General features: G+C 34.9%; 2 protein-coding genes across 4 annotated transcripts; one reads left to right on the top strand and one right to left on the bottom strand.

Moving 5' to 3' along the window:
* The first annotated feature begins 7,365 nt into the window (after positions 1 to 7,365).
* Positions 7,366 to 10,963, top strand: LOC123870064. The gene is made up of 3 exons (XM_045913227.1): positions 7,366 to 8,529; positions 8,604 to 8,783; positions 8,975 to 10,963. The coding sequence occupies exons 1-3, from the start codon at positions 7,845 to 7,847 to the stop codon at positions 10,162 to 10,164; spliced, it is 2,055 nt and encodes a 684-aa protein (XP_045769183.1). The 5' UTR covers positions 7,366 to 7,844; the 3' UTR covers positions 10,165 to 10,963.
* Positions 10,188 to 17,781, bottom strand: LOC123870065. 3 transcript variants are annotated; one of them, XM_045913231.1, is made up of 3 exons: positions 17,771 to 17,781; positions 12,643 to 14,496; positions 10,188 to 12,337 (listed from the first exon to the last, which is right to left on the bottom strand). In XM_045913231.1, exons 2-3 carry the CDS (start codon positions 12,985 to 12,987, stop codon positions 11,393 to 11,395), a joined length of 1,290 nt encoding a protein of 429 aa, XP_045769187.1. In that variant the 5' UTR covers positions 12,988 to 14,496; positions 17,771 to 17,781; the 3' UTR covers positions 10,188 to 11,392. The 3 variants fall into 3 exon arrangements, with proteins under 3 accessions (XP_045769187.1, XP_045769186.1, XP_045769184.1); XM_045913230.1 differs by lacking the exon at positions 17,771 to 17,781 and having other exon boundaries at positions 12,643 to 12,996; positions 13,894 to 14,911; XM_045913228.1 differs by lacking the exon at positions 17,771 to 17,781 and having other exon boundaries at positions 12,643 to 14,911.
* Positions 17,782 to 20,961: the final 3,180 nt, after the last annotated feature.

Raw genomic sequence — 20,961 nt, 5'->3', positions numbered from 1 at the left:
ATCGATGAGGTATTTATTTGATGCAGGTAATGAAAATTGTATCTGTATTATTTGTGACTTTAGTTTATGTGAATTTAGAATGAATGTCCTATATTATTTTAGTTTTGTACCACAGGAAAATTATATTGTTTTCGTGCGAACAAATCACATTATCACATTGTCATACATTGTGATTTGTGATTGCATCTGATTAATGAAGTGATTGCGGTGTGGCGGAATCACGATTGTATGATTAATTGTTATCATATGAATCGCAGAACAGCAAATCAAATGGAATGGAGCACATTGCATTGTTTGAAATTGGGTTATGGACTTATGGTGTTTAATAATTTATTCTGAAAGCTTTATTGAATTAAACTTATATCCATGAAATATTTTTTGTTGCAGTTTTTAAAATTTATGTTTTATTTGTGACTTTAAATTATAATATAAGAATTTAGAATCAATGTCCTACATTATGAGAGTTTTGTTGTATAAGTTTCCGTGCAAACAAATCACATTATCACGTTATCAGATTGACGTGATAAAGCGATCCGCTTCCTCGTTTCTAATCCACACTGGCTAGGATAACGATTGCCCTTCCGACTCCCGTTTTCCCCACCAACCACAGTAAGTACCTTCAAAAGGAGAGTGAATACACACGTTCTACGCGTACGCGCTCCACCTTATGCTGCGTCATCACCTACTATTTGGTGGTGATTGCAATCAAGCCTATGTCTATAAATACCTACCTACCTATAGTAAACAAAAATTGATGTCATACTATTGCTACTACTTATATATATTCAGACTACATGGGCTCTTTTTTTCTAAACATAACATACTTACCATAATATCAATTGAATTCAATATCAGTGTTTTTGCGTTACACTTTTTCATGTGAAGAAATATTTTATACTCTTATAAATAAGTATAAGTACATTTACTAGGAATCATAATATGATTCCCATATGATGATATGATTACCATATTATGGTTTATGTTACCTGCAGTAGATATGTTGTGGTGTGGTTGTGATAGACCGTCTCACTTTCGATATGGTTTTCGAAACTCAAAAGTATAATATGATGCTTGATTGAGTTATGCAACCAATCAACATAGAGTGCCACTTACGAGAGGTGAATATAGTTTATTGTGTAACAATGATCATTACAATAAAAGTACATATTATAATTAACTGCAGGATGCCTGCGCCTTCATCCGCATCATTTTAGCTTTTTTAAATCCCATTGAAATTCTTATATTTTCCGTGATATAAAATGTAGGTATCTTTCTTGAAAGTTATTTAAACCGAGGGGTCACGAAAAGATAAACAGATAGACATACTTTTGAATTATATTTTACCTGGATTAAATTTTTTTTGAAATCCCGTGGGAACTTTTTGATTTTCCTGGAAGAAGTAGCTTATGTCCATCTTTTGGATATAAGCTATCCCGATATCAAATTTTGTCAAAATCGATAAGGCAGATGAGCCATGAAGAGGTAACAGGCAGACAAACAGTCTACAAACGTTATGTACCTACTTAGGTGACAAAATTTTGTGTGAAAATCCTTCATTTTTCAAATTATATCCATGAAAATTGGTGTTTGGATTTTCGGTCAAAAATGAAAAAGTACCTATGTAGGTATAATAGGTACGTGTTTCAGGATTTTTGGAAATTCCACCCACTTGTCGATTCCAAAAAATATTCCAAATTTCGAATGAAACAGCTAATCCAATGATATTTTCTTTCCTTTTCTCTTCCAAAAGGTCTATAAGAGCTATTTAAATAAATAATCTAGCTACTCAATAGTCTAATACATACGATATCAAGTACCTGTCGAATAACACTCCAAACAAATAATATTACATTCGCTCGAAATGCACGCACAATTATTTGGTTGCCAGTTATTTGTGGAAGTTCATCTAAGTTCACGTTAAGTAACATTGCCAATCAGTGGAGTGGATGCTATGTGACCTAGTTACGTATCAAGAGATTTAGGCGACCTTCATCCAAATCAACCTAACACGGTATATTTTTATTTTTTTATAGTTTTGCTCTTGATTACGATTTACGCTTGATAGGTTTTACCGTTTGAATAAAGTGTTTAGCTGCCATTTAATTAATATAAATTATGCAATCTAAAATTACAAGCTAAACTGGATGAGGTAAAGCAGGTCAGGTATACCTATAGTACAGCTCTAGTTCTCTCAAGAACGAGACTTGATTAAAAGAAGATTATTATTTTTCAAATAGGTATAAAATAAATCATTACACCTACCTACCAATCTGAAGAATGGCATTACATACATACACATACACTTTGCATTTGCATTGTCAGTACTTATTTAGTTCAAAATATTTCGAATTTCTTAAATTCTTAGGTTCAAATACATAGGCAATACCTGGTCTAGAGATTTGAAAGGACTAAACTTTATATTTGCATTGCAATTTAGGCTAAATTATAATATTTTGAATTTCTATTTCATTACAAACTGAACGGCAAATTTTAGTCCAAGTAAATTACACGATCTTTAGTATTAATGGATGTACGAATTGCCATAGACTAGAGGATAATTTTGCAAACATTACAATGACTAATGGTGGTAGTTTCTGCCTATCTTAACTTAAGTAGGTATTCGTAAGTCGCGTGGGTGCGACTTAACGAGGATTGATATACCCAATAGGATTTAGATTAAGTGTGACCAGAGATGACAAAACACCTTGTTTATCGCCTCAGACTAATACATTAATTTTACACACGTAACCAAGTAAGTTACAACGATAGTGAAACCATTTTAAGCTTTAATACTTTCGACATAAAGTATATTATTGTAAAGAAGATTTAAAAGTGTCACCAGCGGATTAGTAATCAAGTTGGAAAAAAAAATTATGCAATGTCGATATTCGTCTATTAATTTAATCGATAGTTTCGCGTGCTACGATTTTTCAAGCTTTGTAGATATGATGTATTTTTAGAAGATTGTTTGTTACTTAAGCCATTAAAACTGAATCTATTTGCCTAAAATTTGAAGTTAAGTAGCATATACATTATACATATTTAATTACTGATATACCCTGAATTGATACTTAGGCTACTTTATATCCAGGAAAATCAAAGAGTTCCCGTGGGATTTCTAAAAAACCTATATCAACGCCGACGAAGTCGCGGGCTTCATCTAGTAAAATATAAATAAAATGTTCTTTTTTATCAAGGAGATCCAAAACAGTTTTTGCTAATCTATGGGTCGATAATTCATAATATTTTTAATCTAAAACTTTAAACGAAACATCGAAATTCGACTGGGCCACGAGGCCCACCAGTAAAAATAACAATTAATAAATAAGTAAAAAACGTCTCAGCAGTGTTTCAATTCATTCTATGGGCGGGGTCGTTTTACATTCAGGGGGAGGATAACCTCAAAATCATTAGGCCTGGAATGCCTCAGAAAGTGAACACGGTCCATAATTTGGTGCCCTGTCTGCACCGTGGGCGTAAGCCTTTGTCTTTATAAAAGGACAAAAAAACTTTATGTCAGTTGATAATATTTATTTGCGCCGTCCTGCAATAAGCACATGTAATTTTGTCTGTATTGTCCAAGTCATGTCGTGTCCGCGAGTGATGGATAAAGACAATTGTTTCATTATTTTGTATCGTAATTTATCCCCAGTTAATGTTATGTATCTGATCTTATGGGCTTAAGAGGAGTACGACGAAGTGTATTAACGGTTACAACTGTCAGCCCTTACCGTATCCTAGTCATGAGTCGGTGAGAATCAACAAAATGGTGAGACTCTGTAACGTTCTTTTGGGTACCTTGGTAGTAAAACCGTCCAATAAAAATTGAGAATTGTTGTGGCAGTTTTCAAAGAATTAATCAGAAGATAGCAGTAATTTTATGGTTTTGGAGGAATCTTTCCTTCCTTTTTGATATTTTAAAATATAATTCTAACTTCTTTACAGCCCTTGAGCATAGAGTACGTAGCTACTACTTAGTTGTAACTGAGTAAGCTAAGTATGTTTTATCAAACATTGAGTCAAACTTGAACAATGTTGCCATAACATTGTACCAAGTGCCTACAATGATACAATATAATGGTAAGTCTTAGATGCAGGTAGGTAGCTTCAAGTCAGGATTGAATCTTCTAGGCAAGCGCACTCCACCTAAAGTCTGCATCATCACTTGCCTACAGGTGTGACTAGCCAAGCGCTAGTCTATTTTTTTTTTTAAAGAATATTAGCCATTTGAATCATGACAAACATTCCCCTTTCCTCTTCAACTAAGCGTAAAGCTTGTGTTAGGAGTGGGTACGACAATAGTGCAACGGGTGGGGTTTGAACCGCCGACCTTTCGGATTTCAGTCCGCTGCTATAACCGTTGAGCTATTGAGGCTGATGATGAATTAAAAATGATTTACACAGGAGAATATTATAATCACTACATTTTAATTATTTAGCCGCAGGCCGTAAAACTTTGTTTATATAATATCACAATATAAATACAGGGCTGTCAACTAGCAATAAAAAAAATACAAAACACTATTGTAGCCAACCAAAATTTCGGGCTATGCAAATGGCACGATATCGAAAATTCCCCAGACACTGCAAAATAAATTCCGAATTCCTTAGAATAACAGGATAGTTGTCAACCCTAACTTTTACTATAATCATCATAATATCATTAGAATTTTACGACCACCATATTCATAAACTTATGTGTACACATCGCTTTAATGCGTCGTTACAGATACTTTGTAGGTGGATAAGATAATAGGTATTTACACTCAACTTCTTATTTTTGGAAGGCTAAAAGGCTTTCTCTTTAATTGACTGAGGCGTTTTAAACAGTTTTTTAAAGTTTTTGGAATGTGAGTAGGTATCATTAACCTATTATCCCTATTATCTATTATGGTGACTAGGACTTGGGTCATAAATAAACCTGGGTCATATCGGCGCATTAGGATTTGACGATCGCAATCATCCCTGATTGGTCGAAATACGCTAAGTAATAGCAACAGTAAAATTGTTGCAACAAGAATACTTACCATTTTTGCATTCACAACATTTAGCTAAGTTCGGGGTCCTTTCCTTGGAACGACACGTCACACATTTTAATAGTTTTTAAATAATATTATCTGCTAATAAAGTATGTTGGATTTAATATGTCTTGTGTTGGATCAACGAATTAAAACAATTTCATTCATAAATTCAGCCAATTTGAGATTGATTGATGCATCTTTTCCGGAATCGACCAGGAAGTCTATTCTATAGGTAACAAACAGTTAGGCATAGTTCAAGTGCGATCTGTGTATCTGTTACATGATCATATTATGTAAGTCATCACCACACAAATAAGCTACTGAATCTTTTGAAGAGCAGAAGAGAGACTACCAATTTCTCTAAGTACCCATCACACTAATATTATAAAGGAGAAAGTTTGTATGTGTGTGTGTGTGTATGTTTGTTACTCCTTCACGCAAAAACTACTGGACGGATTGGGCTGAAATTTAGAATGGAGATAGATTATACCCTGGATTAGCACATAGGCTACTTTTTATCCCGGAAAATCAAAGAGTTCCCACGGGAATTTAAAAAACCTACATCCACGCGAACGAAGTCGCGGGCATTAGCTAGTACTTAATATATCTATAACTTGGAGTGCGTTCACAATCAAAACCAAAGATAAATATAACCCATAGATAAACGAAAGAAAATCACGGAACCTATCATCATGATGATGATGATGACTTTAATAAAATAATTAATCAAATATACTTTACTAGCTGATACCCGCGACTTCGTTCGCGTGGATGTAGGTTTTTAAAATTCCCGTGCGAACTCTTTGATTTTCCGAGATAAAAAGTAGCATATGTGCTAATCCAGGGTAATCTATCTCCATTCTAAATTTCAGCCCAATCCGTCCAGTAGTTTTTGCGTGAAGGAGTAACAAACATACACACGCACACACACATACAAACTTTCTCCTTTATAATATTAGTGTGATGTGATGTGATATTTTACACCAAAATAGAAATGACAACAAACAATAAAATACACGTAAGAAATACAAGAAGGTATAATTGGCTGCCTTATCGCTATAAAGCAATCTCTACGAGCGACTTCGTTTTAAAGGACTTCGATTTCTTGCAAGGATTTTTATTTTTTACAAACTTGGTATTATGTAGCTTATATCCAACAGTGTCTAGCGACTTGCTTGAGATCATCCGTTCACATCACGTGGCGGTTTCCCAAGCCTTTCCAGTTCCTCACTCCAATACTTTAGGACCCTAATATCTACCGTTTCTTCAAACTTCTATATTATAACTCGTTCAGCTTTTCAGGAATTCCTCCCGAGTGAATAGGAATCAGTCTATCATAGAAAACTTTTCTTATAGCCCATAAAATAAAACGAAACAACCGATTACCGACCCATGAGAAAATGATCTCTAGTTTTTATCCACGTTAATGCAGCTACTGATTGATATCGTAACAAAATATTACCTACCACAGTTTGATAAGCTTCATTACAGGTTAAATTACTTTCAACTTCACCCGCTGCCATCCTTGTAAATTTATTATATTGTCGCTGGCATGGGCACAGTGTCATACACAAAAAAGCCCGTTATAGGCAAAGAGCTCAACATCAAAACCGACCATTAGACGGGTACACCCCTATGTTGTCATCTTTTTAGCAATAAGGCTGTCAATTTTATCCATTATACTCTTTTTTATACACTTGATGTAATAATTAATTCACTTAGGTCTTCCGGGAAGAAACCTATAATATGAATAAAAAAATATTTTGTGGTGTTTAATATTTTATTCGTATCCAAACTATTTGTAAAATAGAATATTGAGATTTTTTTTTAACCACGCATGATCCATACTGATTTTTTTTTAATGTGAATGTGGTTCTATTTACCTTTTCACGACATAAGCTACTTTTTATCACACGGATTTTAAAAAAATACCCGAATTCATATATGAACGAAGTCATGGACATTATCTAGTAAGTAATGTTATGTAGTCTTTTACAACTTAAAAATTAGGCTATTTTCAAACTCTAAAATAATTTGTGCTCAACTGGACCGTCAACGTTTAACTTTGAAATGTCGGTACCTCGGACCTCAGTAAGGCATGCATTATGATAGTTTTTCGGTCATCAGCTCCTGAACTATCAAACGACGGAAAGCGCTAAAAAGATGGAATTTCTTAAACACTCCCAAGTAACAAAGTTCTCCTGTAGTGCACAGTTTACAGGCTCACAGCACTAGTACCTCTCTCTTAGTGGTTCCAGGTTTTACTACCAAGCTTATAACAGGTTACACGGAGTTCGTTTAGGTTTATAGTACACCTGTTCCTATAAGTTAACTTATAGTCATGTATAGAACGAAATTATAGGCGCAGTAAAGGCTAAGAAGGCCTATAAAAGTGTTGTATAGGTGTAAATACACTTGAGAAAACTTGCTCCAGTAAGTTACACTTATAATTGTCTACAAGAAGTAATTATAAATCCGCTATAAGTGTCTTAAGCCAGTAATAGTAATTTATAGAACTAAATACACTTAGAACCATTTGCATTTGTTACTTGACCTTGTAGGGGTTTATAAGTCAACTTTACGTGCCAATTATAAGTGAATTCTACAATGGTTTCCTCTAAGAACGTACGTGGTATTATTGTGGACTCTCGAATGCTGTTATAGTCTTAATTTCTATGTAAAGGTTTCTTGTAAAACTATTAGTGTCCAAAGATATCTTCGTGAAGTCCATTTAAGAAGACAATTGCTTTTAATGTTTATCGCATCTTCACGGCCATTTTGATTTCTTTTGAGTCATTGGGTTTTTATTAAATTATTATAAAAATGGATATAAACATATGGAAGCGGTTAAAAAAAAGCGGTTCATATAAAAGGAAAGTGCAGAAAACATACCAACAAATGATAAGTGTGCCGAGTACTAGATTTACATCGAGCCAAGAACGTTCTGTAGAAGATGGTGAGGGTTCCGGACGAAATAATAATTTTCAAGATATTAGTCCAGGAGTTAGTAGTGGCGTTTCGGTACAAAACAAGGTTTTACCCACAACAAGTGATTTAGACTCGGACGATGACGAGGAATATATTTGTGACAACTCTGATTCTGAGCAGGAAGATGAAGATGACTGCTATTCAACATACGAGGAGAATAATAAACTACGTAGTAACCTTAGTAAATGGGCAGTAGAACACAATATTCCACATGTGGCGTTAAATTCATTATTAAAAATTTTAAATATAAAGTTGAAAAATATCCTCCCTAATGACGCACGAACTCTTCTACAAACAAACAAGGCAAATGTGGATATTATTTGTTCAGCTCCAGGGGAATATTGGCATAATGGTCTGAAAAAATGTTTAAAAAATATTGTTGAAGAGCTCTCTGTCCCACCTGATAAAATTTCTTTAAAAATAAACATTGACGGCCTTCCAGTGTTTAAAAGTTCTAAGTACCAGTTTTGGCCCATTTTATGTTCAGTATCTGAAATTCCACTGCCGCCTTTTGTCGTAGGTAAGTACCTGTTACGTCAGCTTCGTAGACAAAATAATGAAAATCTTAGATGACAATGTTTGCTTTTTTCATAGGTATCTATGCTGGTGATGGAAAGCCTAAAGATCTTGACACTTTTTTGGGACCTTTTGTAACAGAAATGCAGCAACTTCAAGAGGGACTTAAAATAACAGACAAATCACAAAGAGAAAAAATAATACATGTCAAATTAGGAGCATTCATTTGCGATTCACCTGCAAGAGCTATGATAAAAGGTTTTTATTTCACTAATTACATAGTATAGAAACATATAGTAGATACTAGTTATTAAGCTCTTTTTGTCTGTTCTTATAATTTGTGTGGTGTGCAATAAAAGTATATTCATTCATTCATTCATTCATTCATTCATTCAAACTATCAGCTAATTAACTAATTCAGCTAATTAAAAACAATATAATTGTTTCAGGTGTATCGAACTTTAATAGTAAACATGGATGCCTTAAATGCACGGTGGTCGGGGAATACTCTCACAAATCAAATACTGTGACATTTCCCCAGTTTAATTGCCCCAAAAGGAATGACCAAGACTTTCGTAAAAAGAAATACGGGCAACACCACAAGTTAGACTCGCCGTTACTCAAACTCAACATTGATATGATTGAAGATTTTCCGGTGTCAGATTCGCTGCATCTCATTGACCTGGGGCTTATGAAAAGATTACTAATAGGATGGCGTGATGGCAATTTTGGTATTTATCTAACTAAATGGAGTGCTAGCGATATAGCTAAAGTTGACAATTTCTTAAATGATTGTGAAATGCCTACAGAAATACATCGGTCAGTTAGATCACTGGACATTTTAAAACACTGGAAAGGTTCAGAGTTTCGTAGTTTTCTTTACTACCTTAGCTTGGTGATTCTTAAGGAGGTCTTAAAAGAAGAAGCTTATACACATTTCATGCATTTCTTTTGTGCTATCACAATCTGTTCGATCGAAAAACATTTTAAATTCCTTCAGATTGCTGAAGAAATGTTGGCACATTTTACAGAACAGTTCAAAAGAATATACGGTAAAGACTATGTGACAAGTAACATTCACAATCTCTCACATTTAGTTGACGAGGTTAAAAAATTCGGGACTCTGCAAAATTTTAATGCCTACGAATTCGAAAATAAACTTCAACATTTGAAGCATATGGTAAGACATGGAAAAAAGCCACTACGTCAAATTGCAAGGAGAATCATTGAAAGGGATTTAGTTGAGTTAAATAGTCTAACAACAGAGAACAACAAATGTCCAGTTATAAAGAAAAATGTTTTATGTTTAAATTCATTTATATTATCAAAAAAGAAACAAGACAAATGGTTTCTCACTAATGATAATCACTTGGTTGAATTCATATCATTTTATATTAAAAACAATAGTCAGACCCAGGAGCAAGATATAGAAATACGTGGTTTTGTTGTGCAACAAACTCAAGATGCATTTGAAAAGCCACTAAAATCTTCTTTTTTAAACATTTATCAGTGTGATAATGATGAATTACATCGCAACAGAGAGGCCGATATTTTCAAAATTTCAATTATTAAGTGTAAAATGGTGAGTATTTTGTATGGTAGGAAAATGTTTTTCATACCTTTGTTACATACTCTGTAAGTGAACATAATAAAAGTCTGTAATAATCAAAATTAAAGTTTTATTATTTCAATAACAATTTTTTTTATTACAATAATCTTAAAGCGAGACCAAAATCAATCTTAAAAGGTATAATCAATGAGGTAATCACGTTCCTTTCCTTTAGCATATTGACAAGAAACAGTCACAATCATTTATCACAATTACAAGTCCTTCAGTATCTTGTGTATCAAATACTTCCTTTCCTTTATTTATGCTTACATATAGATAAAAATAAATATAATTTTTGACTAACCAAACGTGACTTTAAAATTAATAGCCAAAATTCGTCAGATTACTAAGTTATGCTAACGAAATACTCTATAGTTGTAGGTTAAACAAAAAAAGTTAAAAAATTTAACATTAAAAAATTATGTGCTTAAAAATTAATGAACAAAACTCACAATTCCAACAAATTAAAAAAAATATACAAAACTATGGTAAAAACAGCATTTGGCCTAGGTTGGGCCCGGCCTACCTACAACTTTTTTGTGAAAAGTCGCAGCCATTGATGGAACTTCCATAACTCGATAGTTCGCTTTAATACAAATTGAAACTAAAGAGTGATAAAATCTCACATTTCCAAGGTAAAGGCTGTCAAAAGTTTCAAAACTCCAATATTAGAACGTTTGATGGCCTGTATCTCGGAAATGTGACACTTTAAGAGATTTTATCACTCTTCAGTTTCGATTCGTATTGAAACAATCTATCGATTTATGGAAGTTCCATCAATGGCTACGACTTTTCACAAGAAAAGTTGTAGGTGGGACGCAACCCCTCAGGCTCCACACAAAAATCTTCCAACCCGTTTCGAAGGTTTTGATCCCATAAGCAGATGATAGCATTCATCAATACAAACAGCTTTTACTATTGGTACTACTATTTTCTACATAGCTTGTTTGCTTTTTAATTTTAGGTATAAGTACTACAATACAAAATTTTGTTATATAGGTACATCAAAAATCACTTTTTTCACGTTTAGTTAAATAGGTGCTCTTTTATTCAACCAACAAGTCTTAGCTACCAAAGGAACTTTAAAATAAACTTAGAAATAACAACTATGAAAACTTAACCTCTTGTTAAGTAATATCACCATCAATAATTAATTATTCCCACCTAATCTAGGATTATTCAAAAATCAGCGACAAAAAATGAATCGAGTTACCAAATGTAGGTGTGTAAACATTATATGAAAACATTAACTACGTACTCAATTAGTCGGACATCCCTTCGTCGTTTTATCAGGCCTCTCTTCATCACTTTGATAGAAAATCTCAACATCATTTTGGTCAGATCTCTCTTCATTGTTTAAATCGGGAGTCTCGACGCTGTTTTGACCGGAGCCCTCTCCGTTAACATTCTCAATCGGCACATCTATTGGAAGAGTTTTTGCTGTCCTTTTTCTCTTTATTACTCTAACTTTTGGAGCCGACATCCTCTGATTGCTTTCGCTGCGTTTATGAGCATTTTTCAAAATAGTTTTAAAAAATTTATCGCAGTCCACTTTTGTAAAACTTTCATCTGTTGCGTGGATAATATCAAAAAAAAGAGAAATCGTTCTCGTAAACGCTTTAAAACATATTTTTACTGCTTCTTTCTTGGAAAAGCCAGTCCACGTACATTGCTTAAGAAAATTTCTTTCAAACAAAGAATCGACCAAGTGGTAGGCATTTACGCCGCCTTTGCCCAAACCTTTAGAACACACACCGACAAATTTCATCAACATGTTATCTTTGAATGTTCTATTTGATAGATTTTTTTCAAATTCCTCAAGGTCTTTGATATTTTTTATTAGAGTTGGCTCTTCGTCAACTCTTTTTTGTGATACGCTCATTTTTATGAATGATCTTAGCTCTGTTTGTATTTCTGAGATCTTTACACACATATTAGTTTGGATTTCATGTAAGGAATTTTGATTGGCTATAATGGTTGCTATGCTCTCCTTAATAGCTTCAATCTCGTTAGTTGGTGTTGAAATTTCCGGTTCTGTATGTGTATAAAAGAGGAAATTCGATTCCGGAATTGTGACAGGAATATTGCCCTCGACTGTACCAACAATCTGGTCTTGGGGCACAAAACAGCAATTTGTGTCTTCTTGGGATTTCTGGGCTACTTGAGTGACTGGTGTTGTGGTACTTAGCATTTGATTATGATTCTGAAAAAAAATATGATTATAACATTTTTATTTATTTATTTATTTACTTTAAGGTCCACCAACGCAGGATACACAATTATTTCACCAAGATGATTGAGTCTGTAAGTGGGATATAAGGGTACTGCTGTATAATAGGCGAAAGGCTGACCACCTCTCACCAATAATGGGTGATACATATAAATTTATAAATTTTATTGTTCTATCATATAATACCTAATAACCCTCGCAATATGTGTCAAACGTGGCATCTAGTGGTTCTAGAACTGGTATAGGAACTGGTAACTTGGATGATGGATGATACTTACATCTGTTAAAGTCTTCGCCAATTCGTTGAAAGATTTATCTGGCAAGGGATATTTTTCCTTGCGTAATGATCGACGGTTCGTATCTCCTTCGTCAGTTTCAGTATCTGATTTGTCACTCATTGTATTAATTTCATCCTGTGCCTCTTGAAATGTTTTAAGATTTTTTCTTTTTACATCACATGACATGATTTCCCAAGAAGCATCAGGTGAACTATTTTCCTGCCTCCTTAATTTATCTGCTGACTTCTTTGGCCAAAAAAGTAATTTATTATGCACCCACAGATCTGGTACGGCCGTTAATCTTAATTCGCCTTTTTCAATTGTTTGCACTACTGAGAAAGGCATGGCAGGAATCTGTAAAAAAATACATGTAACTATAAATACATTTTATAATACATCAAACCATAAGAAACAAACCGAACGAACTTACGGAGACAGATGCAATAGTTTACATAGAGCTCCGTTATATTGGCAGCATTGCGAATTGTCCAAAAATAATCTGTATGGAGATGCAATAAGGACGTCCTTATGCCCATTCTTTAATGAACGTCCTTATTACATGAGCCTACGGATTATTTTCGAACAATTTCGCATGCTGCCAACATAACGAAAAGAGAGCTCACTTGTGAAACGCACACAAGTTAATTTGCACGTAATACAATTTTGCTTAAACGATATAGGTAGAATATTAGGGACGAACGTAAGCACTAAGAAAAGCACCGGTTCAGGTACGCAAGGCGTCATGAGTCAAGATGCAAGAACAATTGAAATTTTAGTCCTTAGTTCCCACCTGCACCAATACTTATCCCAAAATATGTTCCTATGGTATGATGTTGTCAAAGTTCGGTTAACCGGCGCCGGTGGTTTATCTTTGGTGCTAGTGGGCGTCAGATGAACAGGTTAAGTAAGCAGTGCATAACATCAACCTTTGTGATGTAAACGAAAAATTATTGCTCAATATTATTCACGCACGTCCGCCGTCATCACATTAGCACAGCTAACTAAGAGCTTACTGAACAAGAACAGACACGCACGCGGCATGCGACTGGCGAGCGAGCGCCGCGCCAGCTATCCCGCGCGCGCGGCTAACTTCAGTTCAAACATTACCTACATAACACAGGGATTCCCCGCAGTTATACCACAGGTTAAACCCTAGAAATACTTATCTAGTATATTTACGGATGATTTCCACCAAGCAGCAATTACAATCTTTAAAAAATATTTATGAAATGAAGTAATAAAATTAATTACCTAGTTCACATTCGTCACTAGTGAAATGGTCATAAACGGCGAAGTTGCAATTTTCACACCAAAAATTTTTTTCGTTTAACAATAATTTTATGTGTTCTTCCTTCAAAACAATATGAACTGGCCTTTCTCCAGAATATGTTGAAACTCTCTTGCCACAACCATGGCAATTGCGAGATAACAAGAAATGAGTTTCAATCCAAGGCCATCTCGCAGTTTTTAAGGCTCGGATATCATTTTTAGTCAAAAAACGGTCTACGTCTAGAAATATGACCATAGTAGTTCGATCCAAGTCACAACTAAAACATAAAAATAATAAACTCTTAGTTTAGCAAGCATTTAAGACATTTGTGTGCGGAACTCTAATTCGTCACAATATGGCGCGACAATGCTGTTAGGACTAATATTATTTTTAAACACAACTTTGTAAATACGCCGTGTTCAAAAGGCGAACAAAAATTGAGATGTAAAACACAATATACTTCACCGAAAATACTTACGCGTTTGCCGTGCACACACGTATGCACGTATAATATTTCGTGCGAAATACTTATTAATATATTTTATATATAATAGATGAACTTACCTTTTATTTTTTTTATTTTTCTCCACGACCGCACAACATAACACAATAACAATTCACAAATGTTTGAAGTAGCTAGTAATAGAAGCGCGGAGTACGTTACACGCCTGTCTGGTTCTATTAAATGCTAATAGTGAGCTTCGCGGGAGCAAATGGTTCTCCGGAGTCTAACTATAAGTGTATTATGGGCTTAAGTCGTGGTGGCTGGTTCTGTTAGATGCTCATAGCTGGCTTCGCAGGAGCAAATAGTTCTGCGTAGTCCAACTATAAGTGTATTATTGATCTAAGTGGTGCTCGCCAAGTCTACTATGAGTGTTTTATTAGCAAAAGTACGCGTATAAAATGGGCCCTTTTCTGTGGTTATAAACTTTTACTAGCCTGTTATAGACCTGGCTCCGGAACCACTACAAGACCACTTTTTGTTACTTGGGCTACCATCACTCATACTGTGATGGCGTATTCATGTAAATGAACGTCATTAGCTACCTGATTTGGTTTTAGTACGCGCTTAGGTTGAGTGTTTGCGTTTAATAACTTTGTCGTAAAAATCACAATATACCTACTTAAACGAACTTTAATGAAGCCTAAAAGAAAGTTTGAAGGGTAATAATTTCAAGTGAATCACTACCTACTTGTACTTGCCTCTTGTAATAGATAGGTACTTACACTATATTCACAATCTTGGGGGGGCTGAAAGAAATCTCTATCAGAGATAAACTGTTCTAATGTCAAAAAATATTTTGTTGTATTAATAATAATATAGTTAATTACGTACTTAATTAAATCGGCTGTAAGTTATATAAAGAGTTTTTCCTTATGTACAACTTTCGTACTTAATAGAATTTTCTCAAATAATATCAGAATATTGAATGACTTCTTTTCATGAGTTTAATAGTGGGAAAAAGAAAAGGGAGCAAACAATAAAAAACTGTAAGTATAATTTAATTAAAACATATCGCACATAAAATTAGCGAGCTTGGCTAATACAAGGTATTGGAATCAAATCTTTATTACATAAATACTTAGATTCGTGGGCTTAGAATCAAAATAAATTACCATAAAATAAAATCACAACTCCTCTATTATATTATCTTTACCACCGAATCCAATTATTCTGTGTCAATAATTTCCCTCCGTGTCACAGACCAACAATACCTGATGAACAATGACGTTGAGTCACAATAAATACTCCTACTCGTGAATGAACAAGGGTCAATTTTCACCTACATTTCAAATCGCGGATTTGCAAAACAAATTCTCTTTGTACGGTCCATGCGCTAAAATAGGGAGAGAATATCATTCGACTACAGAATATAATAATAGAGTAGCTACTATGAAAAAAAAGGATAACTTTTGAACTTTTTGGAACAAATTAAATCAATATTAACAGCCTCTAGTGTATTAAATACATCCGCAAAAGATTTACAAATACATGAAGCATAGTTCAAGGTGACATTAGAAATGTTCAGTTTAATTGATGGTGTCTTGGCCAAATATGGAACGAGCCAATTGTCACATTCTAGTTACTACTTACTAGGTATAACCTAGAAGGAAGTTAGAGTTATGTACTAAGTACAGAGCTCTATAGCCTCAACACCTATCTTCGTCATCTATTCATGTTAAATTTAGCTTGGGTACCAACTAACTGACTGATAATGACTTCATTTGCCGCATGGAAAGTGGAAGACACTCACGTATACGTTTTCAATACTAAAAATGCGATGACAGATTCGGTTAAGTATGTCATTCCTTCATGCGAGCACATGTATCGAGTTTTTTTCTACATAATTTACATAGAACTCCCTTTACTTGGTCGGATAAGGTTTAAAGGCAAACGTCCGTACGCCCTGGACAAGACACGACATCCCGTCCGGCACTTTATGATCTCATAAAACGAGCATTTCGAGTCAGTCCACGCAGACGGCGACTTGGCGACAATGCACGGGTTAACAACGTGTTCCAATTTGTGTTCGTCATTTGGTTTAAAGTAAAAAGTTAATTTAAAATATCCGAATCCCATATTGAGAGGAAAGTTATTCATCTCCGTCAAAGTTCACAACAGTTAGGGAACTTGAATTAACAAAATGTCGAGGCTTCGACGTCAATGGCAGGCGTCAAATGTTCCTACATTATGGGCGTCAAATGTTACAACATTTGACGCCTATAAATCACCTATTTTATTCTCTGATTTCAGGTCACCCATAGCCTAGTATTTGAATTTGACATATCGTCGATTACGGATCAAACCGAGAGTTCCGTCAGTCTAGTTCACTCTGTCTCCACTATAAAGTAAAAGTAGGCAATAACTAGAACCCTACTGTCTACTAAAATTATAATATGTACGTTCCTTACATTGCTGTGTTGTTGTGCTATCTATTGGTGTCGTGTATCGTGCAGTGCGTCAGCACAGTTTTATGGCGTCAGCAAGTTCTTACTTTTGTCGTACAGCCGTTAAGTCGTTAGGCACCGTAAAAAAATCGTAACAACACGGCGGCGGCGGCACCAACGCGACGACATAGGCCAAAAGCTATTGCGAACGTATATATCGTGTTGTGCGGTGTCGTTGAATGAGTGTTGGTCCATACGGTATACCCATGGCGCTCGAAGTCGTCACCGCATTTATCGTGCCGTGTGGTGCCTCGTGCAAAAACACCCAAAAATACACTATAATACAATTAAATTTAAGTAGGTACACATAAACAACGCTATTGTTATGACAGCCTTTGTACAATGAATGATTATAAATACAGAATACATAGTTCAAAATACCATAAATCTGTATAAGTGGTACAAGTAAACCGTTCTGTTTACGAAATACAAAATGTATTCGAAGTGTGCCATCCCGACTGCCTTAAAATAATACTCAGAAGCGAAATATTAATACCATTCAGAAGGGTTTTATAGCCGGAATGTTTACTGCTGCCGTAAATATTATGTCGGTGAACAAAATTAACAAATGAATAGTCTCTCATTGAATGTAGCTTACAATTTTATGACTCCTGTACTCATTGACACAGTGAGTTCCGGCCAAGATTTATGCTTTGCTTACAAATTGCGCGAAGAACGTTTGATTGACGTATAAAAATCGTTGAATTAGTTCGTTTAAATATTATTTATTCATTTCAGATAATTTTCAATACAATAATCTTATAGACTCAAAAAAAACAAGTAACACTAAAATAATAAATTTAGACATTTAAGTAGATAGGGATCTTTCTCTACTTACCTTAGCGGACGACGGCATACTATGCCCTCAGACCAATATAATAGTCCTAACTCAGAAACACGTCTTTGCACCAGACCGGAAGTATTATTAGATATACGAGTATGTAGGAGTTAAAATAAGTCGTCCTACTCGTCTTGAGCTGCCCCAGGTTCACCTACATTTCGACGATCTCAGGACCTATATACTTCGCGATCCTTATCTAGACGTACCAATCTGAATCAATGATGGGACCCCACAAAGATGGCAAGTATACCAATGCTGGTTGCTTGCTCCAAATATATGCCAAGTTTCTCTGTAATTACTTTCTTACATTTTCACCAAGTGCATTCGCCGAATACAATGGGCCAATGTGATTTAGGCTCTATAAATGAAAACACATAAATCCCACTGTGATCCCTTGGAAATGTCATAAATCAAATTTAAAACATTTCTAATGATCTGTCGTAAAATATGGTGCGAGTATATCGGAACCATTCTTCGTTGTGGATTATAATGTTCGGTCTTGACCCGATTAAGGTTCGACTGTTAATCTCCTAAACTCAATGAAAGATAAGATAATGTAACTATTTATATACCATCATTTGTATCTTTTTTTTTTTCTTTTCATCTCATCATCTTTTCTGCTGCATTCTACAGAATACAATTCAACTAGTAGGTATGTTGCAGCCTGCGGACATCATCAAGTGTTTCAATAATTAAATTTTGAGTTTCAGTTTGAATTTCAGCCAAAGCCTAAATAAGGTATATTTGAATGATAAACTCAACACATCAATTGATAGCTATTTTTATTAATTTTAGGTATAATTTTTCTCAGATATTTCAATAACTATTTAAAGAACTGAGTCAATATTTTACTTTGATGGGTAATTAAAATGATGATTGAAATCACGAATAGATAAATATAAATAAAAATTAATCAGTTACAGTAAAACACCTTAACGAAAATACGAATATTTATTTTTCCAATTTGCCTTTACAAAGCTACTTTTTAATACACATCTTATAAATGGTGGCCACTCTTGCCACTTGAGCATACAGATTAATATTTGTATAGAGGTGAACTTAGGTCAAGTTGTGAAGTATGCCGTGATAAAAAAGATCTGTCAATTTTTTGCTCGGTACAAAGAAGCGCACAATAAAAGTGCCAATGCGTTCTTCCAAACGAGAATTTATGTTCGATATATGCAAATGAGGGCTCAAACTCAATATCCACAGAGCAGGTTTCAACAGATTAAAATTTAACGACCATTATATAAAAAAGTTGACACTCTTAATAATTGTAATCCATTCTTCCTCACTTTTACAATTTTCTGCACGGGTGTTTAGGTCTAGCTGGCTATAATTGTTATAGCCGGTCTTCTTTGAAAATAAGTTCTGTGTAAAAACACATATAATCACAGTCAAGCCGGTGCAGGGTCAGCTCTAGCTTATGTATGCTACATGATGTAGAGCTCGGGTGCATGAGTATCGGGTGCAATCAATATCGTGGCTAGACGAGTGATCAAAATGAAATATACAGTTATAGTATTTACACCAGTGATCGGAAATTCGGGTGCATACAAGATGTTGGGAAGCAATAACCTTTTTTTTCTCTCGTCTGACTTTACACAGATTATCAGCAATAACCTGCATACTTCGCTTCGGTAGGCCTCCCGTGGACCCGCTGGGTAGACGAACAAATATTTTTTCGGAAGGAAGGTCTTACATGGATGAAAAAAAACCCCCACTTGGTCGTTTAATATAAAGAGATAGCCGCGAGCGATGCATGCTATTTGGAGGATAGCCGCGAGCGATGCATGCTATTTGGAGGCGTCGCTAGCGGCGTACTCGTAAGACTCTGCGCCGGTGTGCACTGAACACTTTGCATTATAGGTAGGTAAAGACAGCACTGAACATAGTGCCCACTATTCTACTAAACTGAAGAAAAAACACCTAAAAATACTAGTTATAAACCTGCGTTTGCTACAAAGTTTATTTACACATTGGTAGAAAAAAAACAAAAAGTTAATAATTTATTTAATTGATAGCATAATATTTATTATATTAATCACATAAGTTAGAACAGTCAATAAGTATTGGAATTCGTTCAATAAATATACTTGAACTTCGGATTTAATCTACTCTGTACACGAACGCACATTGGCGGTAAAGATAATCCTGTCGATACGTTACGTGGCGTGTCAAATGTTTAATGATATTGAACGGGAATTTATATGCGGTTTGTTTTTGTAAATAAACTATTACAGGTAATCTCTTCTACCAACTACGAGTTTTTTTTAGATTGCTTACAAGAAATTTTATAACAAACGGAGCGATGAAACCATATCCATCTCTATTTAGTTCAAACTTTTTGCCAGATAAAATACAGCAAATTGGAAAAACAACGTGTCAAGCGGAGTTTCTAAAGCTCTGATTTTCGGATAACAGGGACCAAGGTGTGGTAACGTCGTGAGGCTTTTGCTTTAGCTGCTGGGACGCTGTCTCCATAACGGCCGTACTGTCCGCGTCTAGCAACGCTTCACAAGGCTGCCTCGCTTAGTGTGGACTCAGCTTTTAAAATCATCGGTTTAACACAGTTGTATAGCGCTAGCTTTAGGAGGTACCTACCTACTAATACCTACTAAAAACCAGACAGGTCATTCTGAACATTTACATACGGGTTGCAACTCATTTTTGCTTACAGCTTGGTCCAGTGTCGTACTTGTGTCGTACTAATTTTTACAACATAGGACACAATTTTTGTAGGAAATAACCCTTCCATAGGTATTAATTATTTTAATGACTTGGCTAAGACTATAGGTACGTAGTAAGTAAGTAAAAATGAACCGCAATATAAAAAGCAGTGTTGCCAAATCAATTCAGCGTTTTATCAAAATGTCAAGACTTGTTCAAGACTGACAATTGCCTCACAAGTCTTTTGTAAATACTTGCTACCACTCAGATAAGGATAAGTGCCCACCTACCTATAGATAAGTGTGGGAACTAGAACCGCATAAAAATATCTTAAGCCGCCGTGGCGCAAAGAGCTACGGAATGCGGACAATTGTTTTAGCTGGTGATTCATCATCCACTGAGATTGTAGGATAGCAAGGTCGGTGTGATTTTATGTCTTCACTCTTCACTACTGCTAGAATGCTTTATCGAAAAGTGACTGATGGGGTATGATGGCCATCTCAAACAAACTACGTTCTACTTTTCTATTAATTAACATTTAAGAGACGCACCAATTTGTTTGATGATGACAACCTTAATCGGTTTTGAA

The sequence above is a fragment of the Maniola jurtina genome, chromosome 12 (assembly GCF_905333055.1).
Source record: "Maniola jurtina chromosome 12, ilManJurt1.1, whole genome shotgun sequence".
NCBI classification, from domain to species: Eukaryota; Metazoa; Arthropoda; class Insecta; order Lepidoptera; family Nymphalidae; genus Maniola; species Maniola jurtina.
The sequence above is the reverse complement of the archived record's forward strand: the minus strand, read 5'-3'. Positions and strand labels throughout refer to the sequence as shown.